An 18989-nucleotide genomic window follows, 5' to 3' on the forward strand; every position below is an offset into this window, starting at 1 on the left:
ATTGTCACATAAGTGACAGTTTGATGTTTCTGATTTGATGATGGACATCATCGCTGTGACGGGTGAACCGTCATGCGCCCAGTACTAGCGTAATGAGTTATGAGTCTCGATTCCAGCTTTTGTTGTTGTGTAATGATTCGAGGTGTTGTTGGGCACTGTTTGGTGTCTATGATTGAATGTTAGTAGTGCTTAATTAATTTTAACATGATTTAAATGATGAATTATGTTGTGTGGTGCAAATGATGAATGTTATGGTGATATTTGTTGTGATTTTAAATGTTGTATGTTGATATATTTGCCTATCATTATTATGTTGTTGTATTATTGGTGTTGAGCACAGTTAGAAGAGGGGCCATATGTGCGTGTGTTTAAGATCATGTTGTTGAGTCATGCATTCATGGTGCACAAATTTCGGTTCAATTTTGTTGTGCTCCGGTCCTATGGTGTAGATCTGGAGCGAGTAGCTGGTTTTACATTAGTGTTCATATCGGTACCACATGAATGTTGAGTACATTTGCATTAGTGTTGCATTTGTGAATGACCATTTAGGGATGTGTTATTTGGATGAGAATACTTGATGTGTGTAAACTCGGTTTTTTTTTGTGAACTGACTCCTTGCTCTCTTTTTTTTTATTATTTTTTTTATTATTTTTGCAAGAGTCGCCACCGACTTTTATTTTATCCAAAAAAGGAAAGGCATAAAAGAACAGGAAAGACCTTTTGACAGATTTTGGGTTCGGGGGGTTGGTTATACAAAGGGAAGGTTTTAAGCACCCTTTGTATCCATGGTTATCCATGGGCTCTTAATTGCTTAGCTCACTTTTTAAATGCTTTATTGATTTGAAAATAGAAGAAGTGAAGATGGACAATATGTCACATAGGTCTCTGAAGAGTTTCACCGGGAATAATGCCCTTCAAATACCAGATGAAAGTTTTGAAAATAGATGAGAAGTTTTGAAAATACGTTGTTTGAAAATGAAAGTGTTTGAGCAAGCAATTAGGAATTATCTACTCTCAATTTATAAGATCTTTCCTATGCATTTAATACTTTTCCTAAATGATGGTATGATTAAAAAAAGTAATAAGAGGGAAAACCATAGAGGTGCAAGTGTGCAAAGTGCTTTTTTTAAAGTTTTATCTTGATTATTAATGTTTTAGCTCAAAGGTAAAAATATGGTCCAAGTGGACAAAAGGAAGATGACGGAAACATAAACAATGCGTCCAAATGGACAAAGAAAAAATAGCGGAAGCATAAATAATATGTCCAAATGGACAAAGAGAAAATAGCGGAAACATAAATAATATGTCCAAATGGACAAAGAGAAAATAGTGGAAACATAAATAATATGTCCAAATGGACAAAGAGAAAATAGCGGAAACATAAATAATATGTCCAAATGGACAAAGAGAAAATAGCGGAAACATAAATAATATGTCCAAATGGACAAAGAAAAAATAGCAGAAATATAAATAATATGTCCAAATGGACAAAGAAAAAATAGCAGAAATATAAATAATATGTCCAAATGGACAAAGAAAAAATAGCAGAAATATAAATAATATGTCCAAATGGACAAAGAAAAAATAGCAAAAATATAAATAATATGTCCAACTGGACAAAGAAAAAATAGCAGAAATATAAATAATATGTCCAAATGGACAAAGAAAAAATAGTAGAAATATAAATAATATGTCCAAATGGACAAAGAAAAAATAGCAGAAATATAAATAATATGTCCAAATGGACAAAGAGAAAATAACATAAACATAAATATGATGAATGATAAAATAAAGTATAAAGCAAGAAATATAAAAAACAATATAATAAAATGCGGAATTTAAAGTTAATTGTTAGTATGTTAGCACGAGAATCATCTTGAAGCTAGTCAAGTATATCCACGATGTTAGTGAAGATCGATGGTGAGTGAATGATGATCTCGGATTTAAAGTTAAATGAAAATTTATCAGAAGCTTGATAGAATCATAGCGACTACACGATAAATTTCCAAAAGTCTTAAATCAACTGCATACAATCTCTGCCATATTTGATCTTTTATTCTGATTCGGGACAAAGGAAAAAGATAAGAAATAATATCAAATAATATACAAAAATAAATATAAAACAAATTAAACTTAATTCATTCTTTTTGTGATTTTTTTGGAATTGATTTTAAGTTAATTAACAAGCTAATTAAACAAATAATTATACAAATAATTAAAATTAACAAGAAAAATATTATTTTATATGTCAAAAATTAAATTATAAAAAATATAAACCTAAATCTAAAAGGAAAATATTTTTGGAGTTTTTTGATTGGTTGAAAATAATTAAAAAAAGCAATATTTACATAATTACTAATTAATTAAGCAAAATAAATTAATTATGAAAAGAAATAAAATATTTTTATGTTAAAAATTAAATAAATATTTTATCAACTTAAAACTAAAATTAAAACATTTTTTTTTTTGAGAAATTGAAAATATGCATAAATATGGAGTTTTTAATTCATGAACTCCTAACACTACTACATATTAAAAATTACATTGTACTTACTCTATGATGTCCCAAGAGTGGAATAGAGTGATTGAAATTGATTGAAAGTGGCTATTTGAATGAGCCTTGATTTTTACAAGTTTCTTGAAACTTTTGCAAAAAATATAAACTTAAGCTATGACTTTGTGGTGATTGTTGTTGTTCTTTGTGTTCCTCCCCCTTTTTTTCCTCCCCTTGAATGAAGAAAATGAAGCTCTATTTATAGGCAAAGAGATATGATCATAAAGCCTTGCAAGTGGAAATTGTCATGATTGATTTTGTGGAAAAAGAATGGAATATTCTTTTATGCTAGGTTAAAAAACTTAACCATAGTTTAATCACTCAAGTATTATTCTCTTCAATCTTGCAATAATATCTTTAAGCATCTTGAATTGGTCTTGATTGGCAACCATAAGCATCTTTGATAATATCTTTGAATTATCTCACTTTAATTAAACTTTAAATGAATAAAATTTAATTAAAATGAAATAAAAATGTCATGAATCATGGATATGTTGTGAATATCTTTAAACATATGAGAATCAAGATTGAATCACAAAAGAATTGGCCTTTTTGAAAAAAAAATCAAATTTTGGTCATTACTTGTTTCATGCATTTTTCCAAAAAAGGTCAACTTCATCAAGGCATATCTCCCTCAATTTTGATCCTATGAAAGTGTTCTTTTACTTTTTGGAAAGCCCAAGATGTCCTCTACAAGCCACTTTGGAAGCGTTTTTGCATTTGAAGAAGTTATTTTGATGATATGGGCTTTGACAAAAAACTGCTTTTTGTTGACTTTGAAAATGACCTGTAATGTTTTGGCTTATATCTCTTAGGCGGAAGCATTTCTTGACCTTGGTCCCAACATCAAAGTTGTAGAGAATTGAATTTCCTTGAGAGTAAGCTTTGGTTGGAATTTTTCTGATAAATTATGAGAGAGTTATGGTCGGTCAAAGTTCAGTTGACTTTTAGGTAAAAAACTCTAATTTTGCAATTTTGAGTTTTGTCGATTTCTGAACTTTTCTTGATGAATTATGATCAACCATTGATCACATGATGAATCTTTTGACAAAATATGGATGTTGACAAAAAATTGCATTTTTGACTGTCTGTTGACTTTTTGGTCAAACTGGTCGTCTGTTGACTGTTTGAGCTGTTGACTGTGCGTTCGAGCGAATCGAAGTTTGAAAATTTGCCTGGTGGTACTTTGAGATATATGGAGATCCATGAAATCCATTTGAGGTCTCAAAAACTTGTTCTCCTGAAAAAAACAAAAACCCTAGCTAGGGACTATTTGTGTAGGAGACAGTTAGGCGTACCTGATTTTTATGCAGTGTTGAGTCTCTGTTGATCACGTGATTATCAGAAAACTTCTAGAACAAAATCTTGGAAATTTGAAGTGCAAAAAATTGATTTGACTGATGGTACAAACACGGAGAATTGCGCTGATAGCGGGTTTGACTGGTAATTAGCTGTCCGGGTATTAACGTAACAGTTAAAGTGAAAACTTAACAGTTAAAGTTAAGTTTTTCTTTTTGTTTTTGTTGTGTTAATGGTGAAAAATTTATTTACCTGAGCTGTTAGAAAAACACAAACATAATAAATAAATAAAATATACTGTACGCGAACGAAATTATCGATAATAACCTTGAAAAGATATTTAATGCACAGAAAAATAAATATTTAACACACATAATATTATCTTGATAATTAAACTACCGTACGACAGATAGTACAACATTTAATACTAACAGTACAAATATTACATAATATAATGAACAGTACGACAAATAAAATAAACGGTACACTATTTGAAAGCGAAAGATACAACAAACTTTAAAAATGACGATTAAAAACCCATGCTATAAATAACAACATATAGATGAACGAGAGTGTAAGCAACCCAGGTCCACATTTTTCAGGACTATGCAGACAGAAAAAGGACATGATCACCACCAAAACAGTGATTACCATAAGAAAAAACGTATCCATCCACTTTGCCATTTTTGCCGGGGAAGAAGAGAAAATAATTATGAGATAGAAGTTTGAGAAATTTGGGAGATGAGTGAAATTTGATGTGAGAATTTATGAAAAAAATGAGGAGTATTTATAGAGTGAAAAGAGAGAGATAGAGACGTTGGGAATGGAATGGTACCGTTTGAATAGTAGTAGGATTTGAAAAAAAAGTATGGTAGGTTTTTGAAAAGAAAAGGGGTATAGAATAAAGCTAGAATTTGATTTGAAAGAAAGAGATTTGAAAATAAAGGAAGATATTTGAAAAGAAAGAAAGAGATTTTGAAAAAATAATATAGTATAAAAATAAAAATTAGTGGGAAATAAAACCAATAATAATTTAATTGTTACCAGTATAATCTAAAACCCGGACTCCGCGCCTGCAAATTTTAATTCTGTACCAACTGCGTTAGCATTATTTATCTGAAAATAAATCTCAAATAAACAGTGTATGCAGTGATAAACAGTATTTGGCGTTTATGTAAGAATAAATTTAACAGCGAACCAAAATACTGTATAAAAAATTCTAAAAATTGAGTATTTCTAAAATCAGGATTTTTATGAAATAAAAATCCAAGATTGTATAAAACTCCAAATTTTTAGACAGAAGTCTGTTGACTTCTCTTTGAAAAAAAAGACGCGGGCGAATTTTGGGGTATAACAATAATGATCATAACACTTAGAAAATGATGGGATCTCAGAGGTCAAAAATTGGGGTACAACAATGTGTTGATGTTGTTATAATTAGTGTGTGTACTTCCAATATCACAACTACTATAATAATCATGCAAGTCATCTGCAGGTCCATTCACAATATGATTTTGTAGAGATAATCATTGTTTTTTCATAAGGTGATTTCTTTCCTTAGTTGTAAATCATTCGCTTTAATTTGTGTAAGAGATTCAACTTCAACACTATTAAGTGTTCCATTAGAATCCACAAATTTCTTACTGTTAGTTTGCTCGGCTGATTTAGAAGAAACAATAGAAATATCATCAGTTAGAACTTTGGCAACCTTTTTAGGGTTAAGAAAAATCACATTTTTTGTTGGCAGCATTTGAAGTTTTTTTCCTCAAACTTGAATGTTTTGTTAGAGTCAGCAACCGCAGAAGTACCAATAATTTCTTCGATAGTTGTGGCGGTTTGAAACGTCTTACAACTGTTGTTTCATGATTTTGAAAAATTGCCACTAAAGAAATTATTGTGTTGAGTCGCAGAATAGGTCGCAACATTTAAGACATTTTGTGGCACCGCCCAAAATTATGCAAATCACTCACTTAACCACAACGCCTTCAAGATAAAAAACAACACAGTTCTATAATATGCGACTACTATTTTTCAGATAGGTAATCAGTTTAGAATTACATCCTCCAATGGTACAAAGACCAGTCGAATATGATATAAATACCACTTATTGTATCAGATATAAAGACTAATCGAATATGGTATAAATATCACTCGTAATATCTTATAGAAAGACCGCTTATTGTGTCAGGTATAAAGACTAATCGAATATGGTATAAATACCACTCGTAATATCTTATATAAAGACCAATTGTAATAATGTCTCAAATTAGGAGAAATTCAAATAATTCTTCAAAAAAAATTAATAATGGTTATTTGGCCACTCAATAATTTCTCAAACAAAGAGAAATTCAATCAGACTCTTTGTAGAGTATCAGTGAAAAATACTTCACATAACTTTTAAATTGTCATTTTGTCTTCAGTGCAAACTTGGTGAACTTTATCTTTCCTTAAGTGTCAAGTGACGGTGAAGAATACTCAAACTTGACCACCTTTCAATATTCTGGATATTGCAGGAGAGAATCCAGTATGGTAATTAGCTCGGCGAGAGGCGTGTCCTTAGAGAACCTAAATTGAAGTGGCGACATCTCACCATTGAAGTAGACAAAAGCAAGGTTAGAATATGTTTGGCTTATCTCTGTTTGTGGTGTGTGATTTGTAGTAATTTGGACCCAAGAATTCTTATCTTGCCACCAAGGCATGTTTCGATTATTAACCTCTAAATTCACCTTTTTTTTTAACGAAAATAGGGATTTTCGGATAGGCATATCTGAAATAACCCCTATTGTTTTTTTTAAAATAAAGGTTATTTCAGATATGTATATTCAAAAATCAACATTCAATAATAATAACGTGTAAACAGAGATGTTTTCAAATATGCATTTCGGAAACATTTTAAAAATTGATTTAGGGTGTGTTCAGGGATTACATATTCGAATAACATTTTTGAATTTTTAGAGATTTCATCTTAAGAAGTTCTCTTAGAACATTGCATCTCGTAATCCATAATTTTGTTTCTTCCACTAAATTTTTTTCTTTTATTATACTAGGAAAATAAATAAATTTTTTTTTTCAATCCCATTTCATGTTAGTTGAGTGGAGAGAGAAATGCTGTTTTTTTTTTTTTTTTTTGTCAAAGAGAGAAGACCATTTAAAATGAGAGTAGCATAAATTAACGTTAGCATTTACAACATCCTCCCAAAACAAACACCATTCCCTCTTTGCACCACAATCCTTCACCTAAAAACCCGCAAAACCCCATCCCATGCAATTACTATTTTCTCGACCCTTCTCCATACTAACATTAGATTCATCCAAACAACAATCTCCATTAGGAGGCTATAATAGTCATTCTAAGAATCAACCGCGCGTTCCCACATAACTTTCAAACCTCTTCTTAACAACAACACTTAACCTCACACGAATATTCGTGCTTTGCTGTCTTCATGTCTCTTAAACCAATATAACAAACAATTATTCCTAATTTTCTTAATAACAACAATTAATTATTATTTAACCTTGTTTTTGTCTCCTAATTTTCTCACCACACTTTGATTGATTTCAAGCTCCCTTAAATTCTCGCCCTGCTTTTTGCAGGAAAACGCAGGGTGAGGTGATATTAATGTCACATTAATTTTAATTAATATCACATTAGTTTTAATACAACCTTCCTCTTTCTTCAACCTTTAACACTCATTTCAATGGAGACAAAGGTTGAAAACGCAATCATTAACTTTAATCCAAACACAACCGTTGATGAAAATCCTCAACCAAAAGCCATCATCAAGAACAAACGATCAAAGAATTTCTTTAAGGTTGCACTCTTCATGATGCGAGGGCATTCTCGTAAATCATCGAAAGCGATTCTCCCGGTTGATGACGAGTCGAAAAGCATGTGGAGGAAGCTTGTTGGGTCCATGAGACCTATGCATCTTCAAAGCAATAAATCTCCACCGCAAATTCTCAACGGTCAGAATAATCTTAAACATGTGAAAGTGGTCGTTGAAACTGCTAATGATCATGAAGGTGAGGAGGATGGGTTTCATCTTGCGTATACGCCGTCTCCAGCGAGTAGCCGACACGCATCGGCGGCTAGTAGCCGATACGCTTCGGCGGTGGGACTTAATGAAATGGTTGAGGAGGAGAAAGAGGAAGAGATTGTGAATAAGGGTAGTGATGAGAATTATGGGGATGATGGTGATGACATGATTGATGCAAAAGCTGATGAGTTTATCGCTCATTTTTATCAAGAAATGAGGTTGCAGCGTATGGATGTTGTGGACCATCGTTACAATGAGTTAAGTATGAGGTCATTAGGCTTATGATCTGCATGTTAATAGCAATGATCATGAGTGTTATGGTTTCATTCTTTGTTTAATTGCACGTGCATGCATGCATGCACGAGATATCTGTCGGTTCATCTCCCCTTAATTCTTTTTGTTTGGTTTTTGTTTTTTGTTTTTGCGTAGAAAGATGTGCTTGTAAAGCTCTCTCAAAAACATTAAAAAAATATGTATACGTCCTGAAAAAATGTAAAGTGTATAGAGCTTGTAACTTTTTTTTGATAAAATGATTATATTATTGAGGAAAAAAATTCAATGGCCAAATTGATCTTACAATTGCATGCTAATTTATATTTGATTGACCAGAAACATTTTTTTTAAATAAGCAACTCTTGATTAAGAATGGAGTATTAGGGGTACTCCAACCCTTACAAGAAAACAACGAAAAAGCAACACCATACGACGACAATCACTAACTACAAAGGAGTGGATTCTGTAACCATTCGTACAAGTTACACCTAATTCTATCCTTTGACGCAATTGCAAGTCACCACCATGAATACCATATCATCGTAAAGAAGATTTCATCAGCATCAACGACTGTGTTATTGAATACAATATCATTTCGATGCTTCTATATACTCCAAAAAATTGTTAGCCAAATAGCACCAAACTTGCTCCTTGACAGTCCCCCAACCATGTTTTCCTTCCAATATAACAACAACCCAAGACACTCTTCAACATCCTCCCCCACATGAATATCCAACCAACCTTGTAACTTCAGCCATAAAGGTTTCAGAATAGGGCAAACCAGCATAAAATGATTGAAATCTTCTTGATCAAGATGGCAAAAAATGCAGGTGGCCTCTTGTTGTAACAAAATAATACCTCTCTTAAGCAGTTGTTCCCTAGTGGGTAACCTGTTCAATAGAAGCCTCCAACCAAAAACTTTTAGTTTCGATGGAACATGCGCTTCCCAAATAGTTTTAAAACCGGCTTTTTAACACCCCAATTCTACCCATCGAATATTAATAAAATCAGAGTGCAGAAAATTTAATCATACACTGGATGTCACATTTACTTCACATAAACAACATACATTAATCAAAATTATGCAGATACATACCACTTAGAACCTGGATGAACTTATTGCAATATATTTCAATTCAATTAATCAACTAAACAGCGGAATCATAATTTCTCAATGGTAACAACATTACATCTTTTATTCACTGAAAACACTACGCAACTATTAATATTATTCAACTTCAATTCGATTAACATATTTATTCGATTAAACAACTTCAAAATCAACATGATAATTCATAATTCAACTTAAGGTAATAACAACATTTAACATACAATTTATTTGATCAAAATGATAATAAGAATTTAGAAGAAAATAACTAAATCTTTATTTGGTAATTGATAATAAAAAAATTGGTTACTTAAGAATATTGTTTGATAAAATAAAATTTATATAATTATTAAGTTGTTTATTAAAACTAAATTAATGAGATTTAATGAGAGATTAGGCAAAATGTAAAAATTGTATGGGGGCAAGAAATTCCAAATTTTATATATTGAGAGAAATACTATAGGTAATATTTAATGGCAAGAAAAAATTGGTGGGAGCATCAGCCCCCATAAACTTGTATGTACATCCGCCACTGTTTCCTATGGTAGGGGAAACATCAGTAGAAGGGGTGAGATTTCTAACAATATAACACGATGCATGATAAATAATATAATAGAAATCAGATCGTATAATTTACCACTTCACAACTTTCAAATAACAATTATAACAACAAATATAATAACAAATAGCAACGACAATTATAACAATAGCTATAATAGCAATTAGCAACAACAATTACAATAATAGTTATAATAACCATTACACATCTTTCCAACAATACATGTCACAACAAATCGTTAGCATAATTTTACACTAAGTCATCAACAACGTATTACAACAAAATCATCAATTTAATACAACACTTATTCATCATCACAATAACATCATCAACAACAATTAATCAACTCGAAATGTGACTCATAACAATGCATATGCATGTGGTACCATTTGGAGTAAAACTCCCAACTTAAACATTTGTCGTTCAGGCCATCGTCACTTTTTCCATTTTCAGGCCAACTTAAACATTTGCCATTTTCCGGCCGTCGTGTTTGCCATAATTTTCAGGCCGTCGTGTTTTCCATTATTTTCAGGCATGCATTATGCAATGGATGCGGCTCAATGAATGCAACAATCACATACAACACAACAAAAATCTCATCACGAGGCATACATCTTGTCGCGCGCTCGGTTTTTTGCCATACCTCTCGCGGAGAGATACGCGAACTGACTCTTTTTGTTTCTGCTTTTGTGCTTGAAAATCAGAGAGTCGCCACCGACCTTTTATTTTATCCAATTAAGGAAAGGTTTATAAAAGAAACAGAAAAAAGACCTTTAAGAAATTCTGGGTAAGGGGGTAGGTTATACAAAGGGAAGGTGTTAGCACCCTTTGTATCCATGGTTATCCATGGGCTCTTTAATTTGCTTAGCTTACTTGTTTTCAATTACTTTTCGATTGCCTTGAAATGCTCGTATGTGGTTCCAAATACCTTTGTAAATTGACTTTGTAATGATCCTTGTGCGGATGTATACAAAGTGTTTTTATCTTTCAAAAGATGTTTTTTGAAAAAAGAACGTTAACTTCGTAATGATCCTCGTTTGGATATATACAAAGTATTGTCTTTTTTTGAAAGTTTTATTTTGAAAAACAATGATATATGAGAGATTTGTTTGTTTTGATTTGAGCAAGCAAATTAGGAGGTCTACCCTGAGTTATAAGGTCTTTATCCTATTTCCTTTAAAAATCTATCCTTTCACCGGATATAAACAAAAGTTCGATTTTGCGTTTGAAATAATAGAATTTGATTTTGATTTTGAAAAGAATGAGAAAGGGATTACCCTAAGAGGTGCAAGTGTGATTGTGTTTGGATTCAAATATTTTATCTTTGAAGTTAGTGATCTAACGATTCAATTTTATCTTTGGCATACACGCAGTTTATATGTGCTGGAATTTAAAATGCGGAAATGTAAAATGCGGAAAGTAAATCTATGCTATTACATCGATTGTGCAGGAAATGTAAACTACGCTATTTACATGAATTTGACAACCTATACATTTATCTAGGAATTTAAATTGCAAGGAAATAAAGAAATGTTTTTGGATTTTTTATGATTGTTTTTAATTATGATTAATGCATGACTAATTAAATTAAAATGAGGAAAAAAGATGAAAATAAATTTCAAACCTAAAAATTAAGTTTAAAATATGTTCAAAATGCTTGTTAATTAATTTTAAAACAAAACTATTTTTTTTGGAATTTTGAAGTTGATTTTGAAATTATTAAGTTAATTAACACATAATTGTATAAATAATTACACAAATAATTAAAACTTAAAGAGAAAATTATTCTAAATATGTATAAAATTAGCCTATGATATATAAACAATATTTAATATAAAGAACAATTTTTTTATGATTTTTGATTGGTTGAAAATAATTAAAAGATAAATATATGCATATTATCTAATTAATTATACAAAATATTTAAATTATGAAGAAAAATAAAATATTTTTATATCAGGAAATAAAATATTATTTTAGAAACTTAAAAATATTTTTTGTGTATTTTTTTGGATATTTAAAACTATTTTTAATTAATTTTATAAAGAAATTAAAATAAAAATAGAAAATATAAAAAGATATGATCATGTGTGGTAATTAAATGAGGTCCATGTTACGGGACTCATTCTAATGCGTTAGATTGATTTTTAGTGGAGATCAAGGGCTGAGATTTTGAGTCACATGGTACACGTGATTAGAGGTGTAGCATGAGATCATGCTGACTTTGAGAGTCCAGAGTGGGGTCCACGCTGGTTGACCAGCGAATGGGAAGAGAAAGATGTGCCATGCGTGCGGTCAAAGATTCAACCTCACTATTCATCATCTTCTTCCTTGGTACCTGCGGATTTTCTTGCAGACTTACCTGCGGATTTTCCTGCGGATTTTCTTTCAGATTTCCATGCTTTCAAAAAACCTACAAAAATGGCTATTAACAAAAACAAGGGGCACCCAGGTCAACTTAAAATGACCTCCTGAACACGATGGTGGCATTAGTTTTGGCTAAAAACGCTTGCATCATGGGATTCGAACGTTCACATGTTTGAAACTTCAAGAATGGTACATGTGTATTCTCACGTTAACACTTGCATGTAAGTGTTCAAATCTTCCCTAAACCATCTTAGCAACTTGTTAGAAGTGTTAGTTGGTATTAAAACATGTTAAGTTGTGAGATTCGAAAGTTAGAAAAAAGGCATGAATATGTAACTTTTAAAGCATGAGTTTTATGTACATGTAACCATGAATTATGATCTCAACTTTATGGAATTTATGACTATGCTCTTGTTATTTTCGTGCCCCCCTCTCTCTTCTCTTTGATGGAGTTTGCAGCTTCATTTATAGGCCATGTTGTGCTTAGAATCCAAGCCAAGAAGCATTGATTGCCTTTGTGGAATTCTTGATTTTTAAATATTAAAAACCTTTGAATTGTTGACCAAGTCTTGCTCCTCTTCAATTCTCTTGCCTTGTACTTCAATCTTCTGCAGAAAATTAAAGATTCTTTGGTGACTCATGCTTAGAAACTAAGCTATGCATTATCCTTCCATTTTCCATTTTCATTTAATCTTAAAATAGGATAAAATTAAACCAAAAATGAATAAAAATGGTGTGGGCTTTGTCTTGGTCGTGGGAGGCACATTATATCATGGCAAACATGTTTGAACTATGAAAACTTGGCCCCATTTGGAAAAAATACATTTTTGAGCAATGTTGGTTTTATGCATTTTCCCAAAATTTAGCCAACTTCAACAAGGTGTAAATCCCTCAATTTTTGTCATATGAAGGAGATCTTTCACTTTTTGGAAACCTCAAAGAGTCCTCTAACCAATGTATTTGGTCTCATGTCAAAATGATTTTTGATGCTCCTTGTGTATCCTTTTGAAAAAAGTGTCTTTTTGTTGACTTTGAAAATGACCTGTAATGTCTTGGTTCATATTTTTCAAATGGTGAACCTAATGACCATGGGACCAATTGCATTTGAAAGATAATTTAATTTCCTTCAAAATGAGCTTTGGTTTGAATTTTTTGGATGAAGGATGAGAGAGTTATGACCAGTCAAAGTTCAGTTGACTTTTTAGGAGAAAACCCTAATTTTGAATCTTAGGGTTTTGTTGATTTTTGATCTTTCCTTGATGAATTATGACCATCCAATGATCAAATGATGAATCCTTTGACAAAATATGGATGTTGACAAAAAATTTCATTTTTGATTGTCTGTTGACTTTTTTGGTCAAACGGGTCGTCTGTTGACTGTTTGAGCTGCTGACGGTGCGTCTGAGTGAATTGAAGTTTGAAAATTTGTATGATGGTACTTTGAGATGTATGGAGGTCCATGAAATCCATTTGAGGTCTCAAAAACTTGTTTCTCCTGAAAAAACAATAAACCCTAATCAGGGACTGTTTGTGTAGGAGACAGTTAAGCGTACCTGATTTTTGTGCAGTGCTGAGTCTCTGCTAATCATGTGATATTCAAAAGACTTCTAGGACAAAAATCTTGGAATTTTGAAATGCAAAAGTTTGATTTGATTGATGGTACAAAACACGGAGAATTATACTGTCAGCAGTTTGACTGTCAACTGACTATTCAGGCATGTAACAGTTACAGTGAAAAATCAACAGTCAAAGTTAATTTTCTTTTTGTTGTTTTTGTTTTATGTGAAAGATGAAAGTTTATTTACATGACTTGTTAAAAAACACAGACATAATAAATAATTATTATTTACTGTACGCGAGCAAAATTACCGATAATAACCCTAAAAATCATTTAATGCACAGAAACATAAATATTTGACTGGAAGAAAACACACAAAATATTATCTGAATAATTAAGCAACAATATGACAAATAGTACAACATTTAATACTGACAGTACAAACATTACATACTATAATGAACGGTACGACGAGTAAACGGTACATTTAAGAAAATAAGAGATACGGTAAACTTTAAGAATGACGATTAATAACCCATGCTATGACCAACAGAAAATAGATGATTGGGAGTGTAACCATCGCAGGTCCATTTTTCAGGACTATGCAGACAGAAGAAGGACATGATCACCGTAGCAATGGTGATGACCATAAGAAAACATGTTTCCATCCGCTTCGCCATTTTGTCGGGGAGGAAGAGAGAATGGATATGAAGTAGAAATTTGAGAAATGATTTAGAATTTGATGTGAGATTTTATGGAAAAAATGAGAGGTATTTATAGAATGAAAAGAGGGATAGAGATGTTGGGGAATGAAGTGATTCCGTACAAAAGGAAAATTTGAGTGGAAGTAAGATTTGAAAGAGAGTGTATGATAGTGTTGGGAAAAAGAGAGATGTGTGGAATAAAGTTAAGATTTGATTTTTGAAAAAGAGATTTGAAAAAGAGATTTGAAAAGAGATTTTGAAAATAATGGAATATAGTACAAAAGTTAGTGGGAAACAAAAATTAGTAATAATTTACTTGTTTACCAGTACAGTCTGAATCCCGGACTCTGCGCCTGCAAAAGATTTAATTCTGTACCAATTGCGTCAGTACTATTTATCTGTAAACAAATATCAAATAAATAGCGTGTGTGAAGCAATAAACAGCAACTGGCGTTTGCGTAAGAATAAATTCAACAGCAAGCCAAAATACTGTATAAGAAAAAATTCTAAAAATCAAGTATTCATAAATCAGGATGTGAAAATCCAAGATTATATGAAACTCTTAATTTTTAGATTGAAGTTTTCTTGAAAAAAGATGCGGGCAAATTTTGGGGTATAACACATCTATATCACTGTTATTACCAATTATTATAGGTAATCATCATCACAAAAGGCATAAGCCTATATCGTCACTACAACACTGGCCATAGGCCTACAACATCATCATCGTATCAACAGCATAATCATAACGATAATATAATCATAATCACGTCACCAACATCACAATATCAACAACGTATTATTACAACAACATAACAACTATACCAACATCAACATAGAACAATTTTCAACAATAGATTCATTGACAGTAGAATAATTTCAGCAATATCAGAAATACCACCACAAACAACCACACACCGCAACAATTTTACACAACCACAAACAGAGGCAATTATACAAACCCAATCCCACATACAATTCATCATAAATCCCATTATTGAGTCAGAACCCCACCGTTACCTTGGATTGGAGATTACTCTATAATTCTACCGATCGAAGCCTTCTAGCCTTAGCTTCTAACCCTTGCCTCTTTTAATCATAATCAAAAGCTGAAAATTCTCCCAAATATGCAGCTACAGTGCGATGATGATATCTCGCAACTCATACCTTATTTTGAAGATACCAACGGTCAAAAGTTAGATATAGGTGTTTCAAACCTACCCTCAAAATTTGGCCATGATCCAACGGTTAACAAATCGGGGATCCTCAATTTAGTAAGACTGCTGCAAGAAAAATGGGAATGAGTTTCTCTCCTATTTTCTCTCTTCTCTTCATTTTCCCGTGACCAATTCCCCAAGACTTTTTCCCTTCTCATTAACCTAATCCCTATCTTAACCTAATTTCATTAAACCTATTGGGCCTAACATTCTCACCCCACCTTTTACTACCACCATCACTTAATTAAGTCCATATAATAAATCTAGTATTTCTTCAATACTATTTCTACAACTTAATCAATTAATTAATCGACTAATTAATCATAACAACCTATGTCAACAATTCTCAACACTCCACAAATTCAACAATTAAATTCAAAATAAACTGGAAATATTTAATTAAATATTTAATTACATACCGGGTGTTACAGCTTTCCTCCTTGACTCGACCTCACCTTCGATTGAGACACGGTTAAAAATTGCATGCATAAGTTTCATAGGAGTTGGGTGGACTGGGAATAAAAGATATCAGTAACTTTAACAAGGCGCTGATTTCAAAATGGCTTTGGCATTGCGTGAATGGAGAGGATGCGATTTGGAAAGGGTTGCTGCAGGCTAGATATGGTGACTTGCAAAAGAGGTTATGGAACTGTGCTGAATTTTCTCCGAGTCCGAAAGACTCGACGTGGTGGAAGGACATATTGGAGGTTTGTAGAGACCCCGTAGGAATTATGAAGAATCTTACAGTAAAATTGGGAGATGGGAATATGACCTCTTTTTGGAAGTCTTGTGGTTGATGAGGGGATCATTGGAGGAACTATATCCGATTCTGTTTCGGGAAATTTGCGGCAAAAATGGAGTGGTGGGCAGCATGGGAGAATGGATTTCCGCAGGGTGGCAGTGGAAGATTAAAAGAGGGCAAGAGGTTCTGGGAAGGGAGGCTACGGCTGAACTGGAAGAATTAAATGTGTTGTTGACGGGAATTTCACCTATCGTGAATACAGAGGACAAGGTAATCTGACCATTTGATATGACCAGAAACACTTAATCACGCCACAAGTAGAGATGGGAGAATGAAAGAAATATTATGGGTTAGGAAATAAACCTTCATGATTTAATATTCAAGTACTTTTATTAAGAGTAATGTTATTCTTACACTTATATTATACACCAATACTTACACCAAACACTGTTCACCATATTTATACGATGAACAGTGTTTTTTAAAATAAAATAATAATATTTATAATTTTTTTTAAAAAAATTACCGTATGTACTGACGTAACTGTTCATGTTACTATTCATGAACAGTACTTTACAGTAGTCACCAAATTTGGTTAATGCAGTGTAAAAACTTGGTTAATGCAGTAATGAAGTTGGTTAATGCAACATCCAGGAATTAAAAATGATTTTTAGCAGTCACCAAACTTGGTTAATGCAATGTAAAAACTTGGTTAATGCAGTTATAAAGTTGGTTAATGCAGCATTCAGGTATTAAAAATAATTTTCAGCAGTCATCTCACCATGAACCAATTCAATGTTGATTAAAAATAATTTTTAATACCTGGACGTGCATTAACCAACTTCATTACTGAATTAACCAAGTTTTTACACTGCATTAACCAAGTTTGATGACTACTAAAAATTATTTTTATTACCTAGATGTTGCATTAACCAACTTTATTACTGCATTAACCAAGTTTTTACACTGCATTAACCAACTTTGGCGACTGCTAAAAATTATTTTTAATACCTGGATGTTGCATTAACCAACTTCATTACTGCATTAACCAAGTTTTTACACTGCATTAACCAAATTTGGTGACTACTGTAAAGTATTGTTCATGAATGGTAACGTGGACAGTTCCGTCCGTACATGGATAGTAGTCGTCCATACATACGGTAATTTTAAAAATAAAAAATATTTTTTATAAATATTATTATTTTATTTTAAGAAACACTGTTCACCGTATAAATATGGTGAACAATATTTGGTGTAAGTATTGGTGTATAATATGGGTGTAAAAATTACATTACTCTTTTATTAATACATGAATTTTGAAATGTAATATAAGAGAATTAAACATAGATTCAATAAAAGCAACAAAAAGTAAATTAAAAGGTATTACTAATAGTAAATATGAGTTATATACATCATTGAATCACTAAAGAAAATTTGTATATTTTGTGTCTGCAGATTTGCAATTTATTTATGTCGTGTTTGAAATATATATGAACTCTCTAAAAGGAAGAATGATCTCCTTATTTATAGAAAAATTAAAGAATAACTATCATGTTACAAACATACCACATGACTTGACGCTCCTTTGTGTACAAGCTTCATCTTGAATTTTAGAAGATAACTTTTTTTTTATGCTCAACTTCCTTCAAGTGCTTTAGATAAAATAAGTATTTGAACTTGACAAAGATGAGGCAAATAAAACTTTTTGGCACTCACAAGTACTCACCCCTACTCTAAAAAAACTCTATGGCTCATGTTAAGATGCTAGAGACTAATATGACTCGTTTTTATAGACTAAGTAAAATGAAGCATTTCAATAAAGAACATTGTTGTTACATTTGATTGGCCTCATTTTATAGACAATATGTGGCGTAAGATGTTATAACATTGTGTAAGACATTTTGTTTCTATGAGATCAAACCAGGAATTAACATGAGGAGTATAATGTTCTACAAATGTAAGACATTCTGTCTCGCACAGAAGCGAATGTGCGTTGAGTGAATCTCGCGCCTGGTTGAAGAATTGTTTCTATATTCGTCTAATCTTGTTTAAATGTTTTATATGCTTTTCAGAATATGAAAGTTTTCCCAAAAAATCATTCATTAAGATTTAAAAAGATAAAATATGATAAGATGAAGATTTAACAAATAAATAATTGCAAATCAGCTCAATGAAGGATTATTTCTTGCGCTTGTGAGATTGCTCTGCCATGTTCAAAGATGGAAACCCTAATGGACTTTGTAGTTGGACCTTGTTGCTATTTAAGGGGGAGCTTTACATTGTAAAGACTTAGACCTTGAGATCAAGTAAGGCGTGATTAGTTGTTTGAGTCTTTTGTTTTGTGTCGTCATACTCTATTCGTAAGTCATATTCCTATGTTAAGGAATATAGTGTTTTAAGTTGTAATTCGTTCCATCATTCTTAATCTATTGTAACTGTCCAAACATTTGGAAAAGTGTTTGAGAGAGTGAAGAGTCTCATATTCAGGGGGAGTCCTAAATAGAAGCTTATGGGTAGTATTAGGAAAACGACATTGAACAAGGAGATTTCAAATCAAACTAATTTGTACTT

At 31.9% G+C, this 18989-nt stretch overlaps 1 protein-coding gene across 1 annotated transcript; it reads left to right on the plus strand.

Moving 5' to 3' along the window:
* The first annotated feature begins 7242 nt into the window (after window positions 1–7242).
* Window positions 7243–8449, plus strand: LOC131629211 (uncharacterized). The gene has a single exon (XM_058900006.1). It carries the CDS (start codon window positions 7552–7554, stop codon window positions 8173–8175), a length of 624 nt encoding a protein of 207 aa, XP_058755989.1. The 5' UTR covers window positions 7243–7551; the 3' UTR covers window positions 8176–8449.
* The last annotated feature ends 10540 nt before the right edge of the window (window positions 8450–18989 follow it).

This window comes from Vicia villosa, unplaced genomic scaffold (genome assembly GCF_029867415.1).
Source record: "Vicia villosa cultivar HV-30 ecotype Madison, WI unplaced genomic scaffold, Vvil1.0 ctg.000534F_1_1, whole genome shotgun sequence".
Taxonomy (NCBI): domain Eukaryota; kingdom Viridiplantae; phylum Streptophyta; class Magnoliopsida; order Fabales; family Fabaceae; genus Vicia; species Vicia villosa.

Excerpts from the sequence above, each read along its gene's own strand:
- LOC131629211 (XM_058900006.1), top strand. The coding sequence starts at position 7,552 with ATGGAGACAAAGGTTGAAAACGCAATCATTAACTTTAATCCAAACACA.